At 41.7% G+C, this 12,500-nt stretch overlaps 2 protein-coding genes across 3 annotated transcripts in view; one reads left to right on the top strand and one right to left on the bottom strand.

The window, feature by feature from the left end:
* The window catches only part of LOC134088141 (NACHT, LRR and PYD domains-containing protein 3-like), a 5,738-nt gene extending 3,941 nt beyond the window's left edge, over nucleotides 1–1,797 (bottom strand). The window contains exons 1-2 of the mRNA XM_062542070.1: nucleotides 1,566–1,797; nucleotides 1–999 (exon numbers count right to left, since the gene is read on the bottom strand). The exon at nucleotides 1–999 is cut by the window's left edge and continues 796 nt beyond it. Coding sequence (XP_062398054.1) covers nucleotides 1–999; nucleotides 1,566–1,797 — 1,231 coding nt within the window. The remainder of the gene's footprint in view (nucleotides 1,000–1,565) is intronic.
* An 8,407-nt stretch (nucleotides 1,798–10,204) lies between these two features.
* The window catches only part of rtel1 (regulator of telomere elongation helicase 1), an 81,644-nt gene continuing 79,348 nt past the window's right edge, over nucleotides 10,205–12,500 (top strand). For both annotated transcript variants that reach the window (XM_062541902.1, XM_062541901.1), the window contains exons 1-2: nucleotides 10,205–10,565; nucleotides 12,122–12,320. In XM_062541902.1, the coding sequence (XP_062397886.1) occupies nucleotides 10,464–10,565; nucleotides 12,122–12,320 (301 nt within the window). In that variant the 5' untranslated portion in view covers nucleotides 10,205–10,463. The remainder of the gene's footprint in view (nucleotides 10,566–12,121; nucleotides 12,321–12,500) is intronic.

Genomic DNA, 12,500 nt, shown 5'->3' on the forward strand with positions numbered 1-12,500 from the left:
TCCACATGTTTTCATACTTCTGACTCCTATGTTTGGATTGTATGATCAGGAAGTGTGTGTACATTTGAGTCAAAGAGTTTGGAATCTCTCCACTCTCTGCTTCAGTCATGATGCTCTCCAGAACAATGGCTGCCATCCAACAGAAGACTGGAATGTGGCACATGATGTAGAGGCTCCGGGATGACTTCAGGTGTGTGATGATTCTGTTTGCCAGTTCCTCTTCTGTGATTTTCTTCCTGAAGTACTCCTCCTTCTGTGGGTCACTGAAACCCCGGACTTCTGTTACCTGGTCCACAAACTCTGGAGGGATTTGATTGGCTGCTGCTGGTCGGGAGGTGATCCAAACAAGAGCAGAGGGAAGCAGATTCCCCTGGATCAGGTTTGTGAGAAGGACATCCACAGAGGCAGATTCTGTTATGCTGTAGATGCATTCATTGTGCTGGAAATCTAGAGGAAGTCTGCTTTCGTCCAGACCATCAAAGATGAAGGCAATGTTGTATCGGTCCTTGATGGAGAAGGTAAAGTCTTTTGTTTCAGTGAAGAAATGATGAATGAAGTCCAAAAGGGTGAAGTTTTTGTCTTTCATCAGATTCAACTCCCGAAAAGGAAGAGGAAATATGAAATGGATATTTTGATTTGCTTTGTCTTCAGTCCAGTCCAGAATGAATTTCTGTACAGAGACTGTTTTTCCAATGCCGGCCACTCCCTTTGTAAGCACAGTTCTGATGGGTTTGTCCTGTCCAGGTAAGGGCTTGAAGATGTCAGTATATTTGATTGCTTTTTCCTCCTTTGTTACTTGTCTCTTGGATACCATCTCAATCTGTCTGACTTCATGTTCAGTATTCACCTCTACACTTTCCCCTTCTGTGATGAAGAGCTCTGTGTAGATCTTCTCCAGAAAAGTAGACTTTCCCTGCTTTGGGATGCCTTCGCATACACTCTGACACTTCTTTGCTAGCCTATTTTTGAGCTCTTGTTGACATCTAGGAAGCCGTCCATCTGGATATAAAGACACATAATTAAGTCAGATGTATTACATACATGTGTGAAGTGAGCCATTTGCAGTAGCACTTGCAGCCTTCATCAGAACATGTTGCGACAGATTACATCCTTTCAGTAGTCATGGCAGTTTGTGCCTAATGATCATTTGGGAACTTTCATCCAGTGAACTCATAAAAGAGTCTTATGAAGACGTCAGAAATGATAGTTAAGAATAATATGACAGGAATGACAATGGCCGGGTTTCCCAGATTGGTTAAGAAGCTCTTAAGTGCTAAGAACTTCTTAGGAGCGTTCTAAGAACGTTCTTAGAGCTCTCCTAAGAATTTCTTAGCACTTAAGTCTTAAGAGCTTCTTAATGAATCTGGGAAACCCGGCCAATATCCTTTATGAATTAAATTGCTCAAGGATTCCATAGATGTTTTAACCATTTCACCCAGAATACAAATAAATAAACCCAGTTATTTTTTAGTACTGATTGGATTAGATTTCACTGGAGTAATTATCTGAACATGACTTCTGCCAGATTCTTAAAAAGCTCAGTAATGAATGAACAAATGACTGACATTTCTCCAGCTGCTGAGCGAGGATCTCCTGACTCATGTTCCTCAGGATGTGCACTGCAATCTTCAGAGCTCCATCTCTGGCATCTCTCTGGTCCTCCTCATCCTCCTCTTCGTCACAAGGGGATTCTGGGTAATCATGACTCAGGAGATTCTTGAGTCTCTTCAGTTCCGTCTCCATGAAGGTCATGACTTTGTCCTCAAGCTTCTGTTTCCCGAAAACAAGACATTCCATCAGTAATGAAATAAACTTTTTGATCAGCAGATATTCTCTATTTGCTAGTCCACAAACATTCTCTATTTCTTAATTGAATTACATTTCCAATTTATTATATTACACCATAACAAGACCTAAAACAAAGTAAAATAACTGCACAATAATGTGTTTACAAGGTCATGATTATTTAGTTTTTGTCATCTGTGGATGAATATTTAACACACACACACACACACACACACACACACACACACACCTTGAATAATGTAGACAGCTCTTTTTGATAGACATTGCTGATGGTGGGATGACTTGTTTCTTCTTCCTGTTGGATGCTGAAGGAAATATAAGATCAGCAGTCAGCAGCGTTTATGTAAATGTATTGCCACAAATATTGTATATGTTCATTAAAAAAGAAATGCACAGTAATGTATGTTATATCCACTAAACAAGCAGGAACAAATATCTTTACAGGTACAGAAAAAGACCAAGGCTCTGCCTTCAGAAACAGTCCTAGTTATACTGTAACCTCTCTTCCAAAGTTTACAATACTTTGGTTTGTTTCTAACGACATTCTCCACACTACTGCCGGAATAGCTATTTTGAGCCTTCGTTTGGAAACATTTTGATGTGGCTCCATGCTGCTACAGTGAAAGAAAACAAAACAAACAAAAAAAACAGGCTCACTAAAATTCTGGCGTTTGACTGCCCAGCTTAGGAAGATATGATACAAGATAAAATCACTACATGGATTATACAAGTGTACTGTCCATAAGTGACTCATACAAGTATGTGTCAACATAAGATGACAGAAAGTCATATGCTCTGAAATTCATCTCTGCACACACATTCTAATCTTTCTCTCCAGATGGAGACCATTCAATTTCTTACCTGGCTTCAGGATGACTGCCTCCCTCTCTGAAGTTGGGAATATGACCCTTTGAGCGATCGCTCTTCATGGACACACAGCTGGGTGCAGGGGAGTGTGTCCTCTCATCCACTGGCCTTCAGCAAAGTAAACACATCATACAGGAGAATGTGAGAATGAAAGCAATGCTCTGCCTTCAGAAACAGTCCTAGTTCTAACCTCTCTTCCCAAGTTTACAATACTTTGGTTTGTTTCTAATGACATTCTCCACACTACTGCCAGAATATATGGCTATTTTGATGTGGCTTACTGCTACATTGTACAAGCCTAAAGTGCAAACTAATTGCAATAGGCAAACTTCAAGAGTTTAATATCGGGAATTGCCCAAAGGAAATAACTGGCCACCCTGCCTATTTTTATTGAGTAACCTCTAGGCAACAAGAAACAGCAAAGAAATTAAAAAAATTTTAAAAAAAACAGGCTCACTAAAATTCTGGCGTTTGACTGCCCTGCTTGTGAAGATATGATACAAGCTAAAATCACTACATGGATTATACAAGTGTACTGTCCATAATAAGGGTTGGGTATCGTTTGAATTTGAACGATTCCGATTTCGATTCCTTGTTTCGATTCCGGTTCCTAACGATTCTCGATTCCGATTCTTGTAAAAGACAGGGTCAAAAAAGTTTTGATATTTTAAATGAGCTAGCTAACCAACGGTCTTTCTGAATGACATTTACTATACATTTCTCACAGGGCTGTTTTCAACTACAACATAAATCGTCTTCTTGTTGCCTCAGCTCGGTTATGCAAACACCTTCTTCGTTGGTGTTTAGCGGCTTCTTCTTCCGGTTCGCTGACTGGGAATCGATACTAGGAATTGAAATTTAAACTTTTGAACGATTCCGGGAGAATTGGAAAGCTAGTCCCGGTTCCCATCGATTCTCGATTCTCGATACCCAACCCTATCCATAAGTGACTCATACAAGTATGTGTCAACATAAGATGACAGAAAGTCATATGCTCTGAAATTCATATCTGCACACACATTATAATCTTTCTTTTCAGATGGAGACCATTCTTACCTGGCCTCAGGATGACAGTCTCCCTCTCTGAAGTTGGGAATATGACCCTTTGAGCGATCGCTCTTCATGGACACACAGCTGGGTGCAGGGGAGTGTGTCCTCTCATCCACTGGCCTTCAGCAAAGCAAACACATCATACAGCAGAAACTCATTAACTGCAGGGTGTGATGTGATGAACTGAGTCCATCTGATGTGGTGATTAGGGGCAGTTATTTAACTCCACAGTGAACCATGTGCTGTTCTGTGATCATGGTTCAGCTCGCTACAATCATTTGTTTAAATATTTAAAATGTTATACATGGCAGCACATACTATCATGTCTTGCGTTTTCATTCTGCACCCAACTTGAGTTTTTGGGGTCTAGTGTTGTACTGAACATACTCTCTCTCTCTCTCTCTCTCTCTCTCTCTCTCTCTCTCTCTCTCTCTCTCTCTCTCTCTCTCTCTCTCTCTCTCTCTCTCTCTCTCTCTCTCTCACACACACACACACACACACATACACACATTTTCTCACTTGATAACTGTTGAATAAGACTACAAATATGACCTAAAACTCTCTCATTTTAATACACATCCATGTTAGTGTGTGTATGGTGTAACCAGGTTGTGTAACCTAGTCACGTTAGGCGATGCTCTGCCTTCAGAAACAGTCCTAGTTATAACCTCTTTTAATTATGACCTGCTTTCTAAATGAATGTAATGTTAATGTCAAACAATTCAATTCTATCAGAGTGATTGTGTGTGGTGAAGTGTGTGAGTGGGTTGTGGATATCCAAGATCTCACTCATGGCCCATACAACACAGGATCATGTTCATAATAGATCATGTATAATCCCAGTGAGAACAGAGCTCACCTTGAATGTCCATGGCCACCAGCAGAGGCTCCATGCTGACTCATATTGGAGGCAGAGCTGCAGTCACTTCCTCATCAGCACCATGAAGAACAGAAGATTTGAGAACTGCAAAAAGAGAAAAACAAAACATGTGAAATAGCCTACAGTACAATGGCAGTGAACTGAGTAGCTTTTAACACAGTTTCAGATTAACTTTAAAGCAGTGCTTCTCCAACTTTTCTAGACCAAGGACCATATAACCAGTAAAGATCACTCCGAGTCCTACATAACCTGAAAAAAAACCAATAGGCTCACTTCAACATGGAGTTTCATTTGATCGTCTTTAAAAAGATAAATGAATAAAACCTGCCCATGTGCTCTCTGTGTGGGCTACTTATGGGAAGAGTGTTGACAGACAAACCCAATCACATCCCACACATCACAGCTTTACATTTCCTCCAGCTGACGGCCTAAAGATGTTCAGAGCTCACTGCAGTGTGTGACAAACATGGCCGCCCTGATGTAATAGATGACATATTACTCTGATGTAATAGATGACATATTACTTTCAGTTCTACAGAGGAGTAGAGATTGAGAGTGGGTCTGGCAAAGGGTTGCTGACTTATGACCTCCAGCAGGGCTGTAACTAGCAGTGAAATTAAACTTACAGCAAACTGTTGCATTGATCTCTAACAAGTCATTCCAGAAGTGTAACAATCTTGTGAACAAAGGTTTCAAATGCGGTTGTTTACTCAATTCCTAAGAAATACAGGTTAGCGATTGTACTAACCGTGTGTGGATGTATGTGTGTGTGTGTGTGTGTGTGTGTGTGTGTGTGTGTGTGAGCTTGGCAGGAGACTCAGAGAGTGGTCAACGTACCTGTGGCGTGCTGGACTCCCTGCCCGCTACTCCTCGTATTTGCTGGACCAGCGTAAGCGTCTTTGTTGGTGTTACGTTCAAGTTTGTATTCCTTTAAGTGGTATAAAGTCCAAATAAATATCCAAACCAGAAGCTTGTCCTAATGCCACGGTTCAAGTGACTATAAACAAAAGTGATGAACATCAGCCAGTTTCCCCCAGCAGACCTCAACTCATTGTCCACCTTGATGGAAAGGACAGGTGTTATTTACCAGCTAGCCACAGGTAGGAACATTACTGAAGCTCTGCCTGTAAGTCAGTGCTTTCCCCACCATGTGACCTAATCTATCCTATCACATTGCACCCTGTGATATGACCCTGAGACAGCAAAGCAGCTCAAGGTTCACAAGCGGAGCTCCTTCTAGAAGTTAATCAGTAATACTGAACAGGCTCCTGTATGAACCTGTTAGTTGAGATGGAGGCTCATTCCCCATGTGCTACTGCACATTTATCAGCTCATGACATGTTACTCCATCAGGACTCAGTCTTACCTATGGCAGTGCCTATGTCTCAGTGTAGTCCTGGGTTGGGTTAAAATGGCAGTGTTTATGTCTCAGTGTAGTCCTGGGTTGGGTTAATATGGCAGTGTCTATGTCTCAGTGTAGACCTGGGTTGGGTTAATATGGCAGTGTCTATGTCTCAGTGTAGTCCTGGGTTGGGTTAATATGGCAGTGCCTATGTATCAGTGTAGTCCTGGGTTGGGTTAATATGGCAGTGTCTATGTCTCAGTGTAGTCCTGGGTTGGGTTAATATGGCAGTGTCTATGTCTCAGTGTAGACCTGGGTTGGGTTAATATGGCAGTGTCTATGTCTCAGTGTAGTCCTGGGTTGGGTTAATATGGCAGTGTCTGTGTAGTCCTGGGTTGGGTTAATATGGCAGTGTCTATGTCTCAGTGTAGTCCTGTTGGGTTAATGATGTGCTACTTCAAGCAGTGTCAGCATCATCGCTTCACAAACAACAGCAGTTGTGTTTCCTCCTGCTATCTTGTAGCATTATGAGACGGCAGAAGAGGTCAAAGTACCCAGCCGTCTTTCTCCAGCTTAATCATTAATGCTCAGTAGACTGCTGCACTGCTGTACCAAGACATTAACACTTGGAATCTTACATGGCCATTCATCTCAAAGACACTGCAGTCCTCATCAAATACTCCAAAGACACTGCAGTCCTCATCAAATACTCCAAAGACACTGCAGTCCTCATCAAATACTCCAAAGACACTGCAGTCCTCATCAAATACTCCAAAGACACTGCAGTCCTCATCAAATACTCCAAAGACACTGCCATCTACTTTGAATACTTATTGTGCCGACTGAAGACTTTACTCTCTTCCCAATAGTCTGAATGCACTGACATCTCCATCGTCAAGCTACACCTAAACTCCTCAGACTACAGTATATAGGCTACTCGTAAACTTTTCTAAACCTTCAAAATCAAATCATTCCTCAACCCTCAGTCGCCTGACTGCGGATACCTTTGTCTCATTTTTTACATCAGCAGTCAATTCTCTACATGCCCACAAGACATGCGCCCACTGTTCCTTCGCTACACTGTAGACTAATGGAATGTGAAATTGGACCCGTCTGGCGCATCCCTGGAAAGAGCATGGTCTGATTTAAGCCACAAGAGGGCGCTGTAAGTGCAACTTCAATCCCCCAGAGGTTATGAGAAGCACTGAACACAGGGGTCGCTGCTGTTGTCTTCACTTTAATACACTATTTATTTTCCAGATTGCTTTATCTATTAGCATATTATTTGTCAGATTGTTAAATAACCCTCTCTGATAAACTTCAACGGAACTCAACTTTCTTCATTTCGGTTAGTGGGATCTTCGAGCTTCAGTGTTATTTGCACTCTGGCAGTTGTGTGTGCATTACAACCATAGACTGTAAAAAATTACAACCCCAAAAACTTGGGACGTTGTGTAAAAATGTGAATAAAAACAGAGTGTGATAATCTGCAAATCTCTTAAACTCACAGACAACATATCAAATGGTTAAAATGACAAATTTGACTATTTCATGGAAAAGGTTCATTTTCATTTTGCTACCAGCAGCAGGTTTAAAAAGTTGGGACAGGGGCAACAAAATGCTGGGGAAGTCATGTGATGATAAGGAAAACAAAAAGAGGGATGTTTCACAACTATACAGTACTGGCAACACACATGGGTATGGAGATGAGCATCCCAGAGAGGCAGGGTCTCAGAAGAAGAGGTGTAATATTCTGCCTGCGTGCACAAATTATGAACCAATGTCATCTGAATAAACTTGTCTAATGAATAGAATATATACTTTTTTGATCCTGTCAGGGAAATTAATTTATCTGCAATTAACCCAGTTTAACCGAATTAGTGAACACACACAGCACACAGTGAAAACACAGGTGAATCACACACTAACCCAGAGCAGTGAGCTGCCTGCCCAACCAGCGGCACTCGGGGAGCAGTGTTAGGTGCCTTGCTCAAGGGCACTTCAGCCGTGCATTGGCAACCCTCCGGTTACAAACCCAAAGCCCAGTAGGCCACGGCTGCCAGTTCATCAAAAGTCAAAAGACGATCACCCTCCAAAAAATCACATTTGCCCACCTCAGGCGTACTCTTTGTCACTTAAAATATAATTGATTGAAATATAATAAATGTGACGGGTTGGTCAATTTTATGATAAAATGGCTAGGTCCAATAATGGTCAAGTTATTGACTTCACATAATTAGAATTGCAATTTGCTTAACAATGATAGTGTTACAACTGTAATGAAAAACAGTTGTTCCTGTCTAATTTGCATGACTTGGTGGTTGAATTTAGCCCCTTAATAACGGACCCCCTCAGTGATGAAAAAAACCCCAAATAAACAAATAAACAAGGTAAAAGATGTCTGATTTATTCTGCTTAGTTTGGCTGCTGTACAGGCAGACATGATCAAAATTGTCTTCGTGATTTCATTTTGTTAATGTGACTGGTGACTGGTGGTTATTTTGGTAAATAATGATTTTATTGTGATTTTATTGTGTCTCCTGGTTTCCTTATGGAAAACTGTAGGCCTACTGTACATGCAGTGCTGTAGGAATTACAGTGCAGACTTCCTACACCTCCTGACATTCCATCTTCAAATTCTCATATGACAACTTGTTCAACCATTTTGCATGTAAAGACTTATGCTATGTACTGAACTAATGCCTATTGTATGGGGCGAGACTAGGCCTATTCAGCAGAGAATAGGCCTAATAATTTGCATGGATGTACGGTAGGCCTACCAAAACATTTGCAACTTGTTCAAAGAAATGAGAAACTGCTTCTTTAATGTGCACAAGTGACAATGATGTGAAGATTGTACAGGTAGGCTAGTTTTGAGAATTTCAAATCTGATCTGAGAATTGTAGGCCTACCTAGGGTGACCAGACGTCCTCTTTTTCCCGGACATGTCCTCTTTTTGAAACCTAAAAATGTGTCCGGGCGGAATTTCAGAATCGTCCGGGATTTTTTTTATTCTAACCTAACGTGTTTTCACCGAATTTGCATTGCTCTCTCTTTCATTCACATAGAAGGCTAATCACGCCCTCCACCTACAGTTCGCTTTGCATTGAGTTGAAGTGTAGAGCCTGACCTTAGAGCTACCGTCATTGGTCGATATTCTCGGGCTAAACATTTAATTGGTTATTCACCTCATCAGCGCACACTTCCTTGTTTACCACTGGCAATGCGCAAAACTATCCGGCATCTTCAGCCATGCCGAAACGCAAGTGCAAGTTCACTGACGAATTGAAACGTAATTTCCATATTTTTGTCTCGGTCGAGATCAATACGAAGCTGAGTGCCTGACCTGCAAAGCAGGCAGTTTAGGAGGACTGAAAAGTATCCGCCATTGGACAACTTTTCCAACTTAAAAAATGTCTCATTTTGTGCAATTAGGTTTTATTTTTTCTTATTTTTGTTTTACCATTGTTGTGCATATAGGCTACTTTACATTGTATAGCCTACAAATGTATAGTTTGTTTTTGCACATCTAAAACTTTCAACTGCAAGTGTTCAAAAAAGCCTTTTGAAGCAGTGTTTTTCTGTTAGTGTTGGGCCGGCCAATAAAGCTCATTATCATATATCACCATGTATGTTGACACATTTGTATGAATGCACGTGTTCATAGGTGCATAGCCTATGTGACCCAAATACAACATCCCCCCCCCCCCCCCCCCGCGCTGAAATGTCCTCTTTTTTGCAAACTCAAATCTGGTCACCCTAGGCCTACCAGCACAGGAGATTGTCCTATCACATTTCAACTTTTTTGTTCCCACTTTGTATGCAGTGCTGTCTTTTCCTTTCTGTATCACAATGACATGGTCTGTCAACAAATTGCAGTAAAAAACAGTAAAAGCATACTATTGTCGATCAAACTCATAGGCTAGGTTTACAATTGACAAAAATGGTCTTCAAAACTTTAGCCATAATTTACATCAGAACATCCCTCCAGAGTAGGTTACATTATTACACTTATTGACACTGAGCCATTTGACTGTCTTATCAGTAGGCTACACAATGAACTTACTGTTTTGCAAACCTCAAGGATGCTTCGAGAAATGTAGACTGAGAAAAACTGTTAGTGTAGGGGAAATAAATCCCACACTCCATTTCAGAAGGTGGCGGTAATGCAACCAAACGTTGTTTGCCAACTGCGACAAGAAGGAGAACAAGAAGAAGAAGTTACAGAACATCCCGCGCCAAGCAAAGTACTAGGAAGTGATTCTTGCTTGGCTTTTGCGCAATGTGGATAGTTTGTTTATTGTCAAAGTTCTAAATTAAAGCCCTTTTTCTGTACAACGAATGGTCATATCATATCAGACGGGTGATTGGGAAGACAACTCAATACTCAGACAATATGCAGAGATGTGATGAAGGATAGTCCTAGTTAGCTAACGTTAACAGCAGCACTCATTTCTTAAACACCACGGCAGCGGGTCAGCGTGGACACTGGGCAGTAGCTTCGTCGACCCGAACACGATGCTCTCGCTCAACATTAAAGGGGTCACGGTGGAGTTCCCCTTCACACCGTATCCATGCCAGACGGACTACATGAGTAAAGTCATTGAATGCCTTCAAAACGTAAGTGTGGTAGCCTAGTAGTTGTCAAGAGTATACAAAATGTAAATAGCATGGCAGCTTTTTGATTGTGTCTGTCATATCTGCTGTCTACTGTTTGTTTTTACTCTCAGTGCATTTCACAATCATTATGTAAAAGGCGTCAGAACGCAAACCTGGTTGTTGAAGAACGGTGGTTTGTTGAATTAATGAGCCCCATAAGACCAGTATGCTCCGACTATAAATAACTGCCACTGAAGCTATTTTCCACTTTCAAAACAACTCGGTCAACCATGAACCCTCTGCCTTCCTCCACCTCTTCCATCCCAGCTACCAGCCCCACATCCGCACAGCTTCCTCAATTGCTCACTCTTCACTCACAAACCAGAGGCTGTCAGTAGTCTGGCTATCACCATACTAATCTCAATCTTTTGAGATTGAACATTAGTCTGGGGAGTCTGCGCTGTATTTCTACTGACAAGAGGCGTGATCAATTGATAGTCCTTCAACCAATCAGACCAACGATCTTCGTGCGCCTTTTGGATAAGCTAGTTTGTGATTGGACCCAGATGATGTGGACAGGAAGCAGGAGAGATAGATGTGCAGATAGATGTTTCCAGCCTGAGCTGCAGGAATCACGGCAGCAATCACACAGGTGATAAATGCACTCGCCATCACGGCAGCAATCACACAGGTGATAAATGCACTCGCTCTGGTACAGTACCAGCTGCATTTAAACTGGCTGAGTTATCACCGCTGCTTAAATAGTCTTCCCCTGCTCCCACACGAGTGGATAACTATGATAGTGATAATAATAATAGTACATTTTATTCATGAGCGCCTGTTAAGTCATCCAAGTCAAAGTGTCTGCTAATTGAATACGTGTGCCTGTGCCCTCCTGCTGTGTGCAGAAGGTGAATTGGGTCCTGGAGAGCTCATGCAAGTTTATAACTATGATGATGATGATGATAATAATATTAATAATAATAATAATAATAATAATAATAATAATAATAATAATAAAAAGCTGTGCCTGTGCTCCTGCTGTGCAGAAGGTGAATGGGGTCCTGGAGAGCCCATGCAAGTTTATAACTATGATGATGATGATGATGATAATAATAATAATAATTAAAGGCTGTGCCTGTGCTCCTGCTGTGCAGAAGGTGAATGGGGTCCTGGAGAGCCCATGCAAGTTTATAACTATGATGATGATGATGATGATAATAATAATAATAATTAAAGGCTGTGCCTGTGCTCCTGCTGTGCAGAAGGTGAATGGGGTCCTGGAGAGCCCATGCAAGTTTATAACTATGATGATGATAATAATAATAATGGTAATTAAAGGCTGTGCCTGTGCTCCTGCTGTGCAGAAGGTGAATGGGGTCCTGGAGAGCCCATGCAAGTTTATAACTATGATGATGATGATGATGATAATAATAATAATAATTAAAAGCTGTGCCTGTACTCTCCTGCTGTGTGCAGAAGGTGAATGGGGTCCTGGAGAGCCCATGCAAGTTTATAACTATGATGATGATGATGATGATAATAATAATTAAAGGCTGTGCTCCTGCTGTGTGCAGAAGGTGAATGGCGTCCTGGAGAGCCCGACGGGGACGGGGAAGACGCTATGCCTGCTGTGTGCCGCGCTGGCCTGGAGACAGAACTTCAAAGACACCATCTCCGCCCGCAAGATCTCGGAGAAGATGGGAGGGGCCGAGCTCTTCCCCGACCGCCCGCTGTCATCCTGGGGCACCACCGCCACGGATGGGGACTCCCCAAGTACGCAAAATACACATCAACAACAACAACAACACATAGCCCGTGGTGTCATGCATTTCTTTTATGTACTTTTTAAAGCTATTGTCCTTCTATGCTTTTATTCACTATTATTTACTAATCTTTGCTCTTGTTTTATGGTTATTGAATTACTTGCGTTGCATGCACTGTAGTCTAGTTTGT

The sequence above is a fragment of the Sardina pilchardus genome, chromosome 7 (genome assembly GCF_963854185.1).
Source record: "Sardina pilchardus chromosome 7, fSarPil1.1, whole genome shotgun sequence".
NCBI lineage: Eukaryota > Metazoa > Chordata > Actinopteri > Clupeiformes > Clupeidae > Sardina > Sardina pilchardus.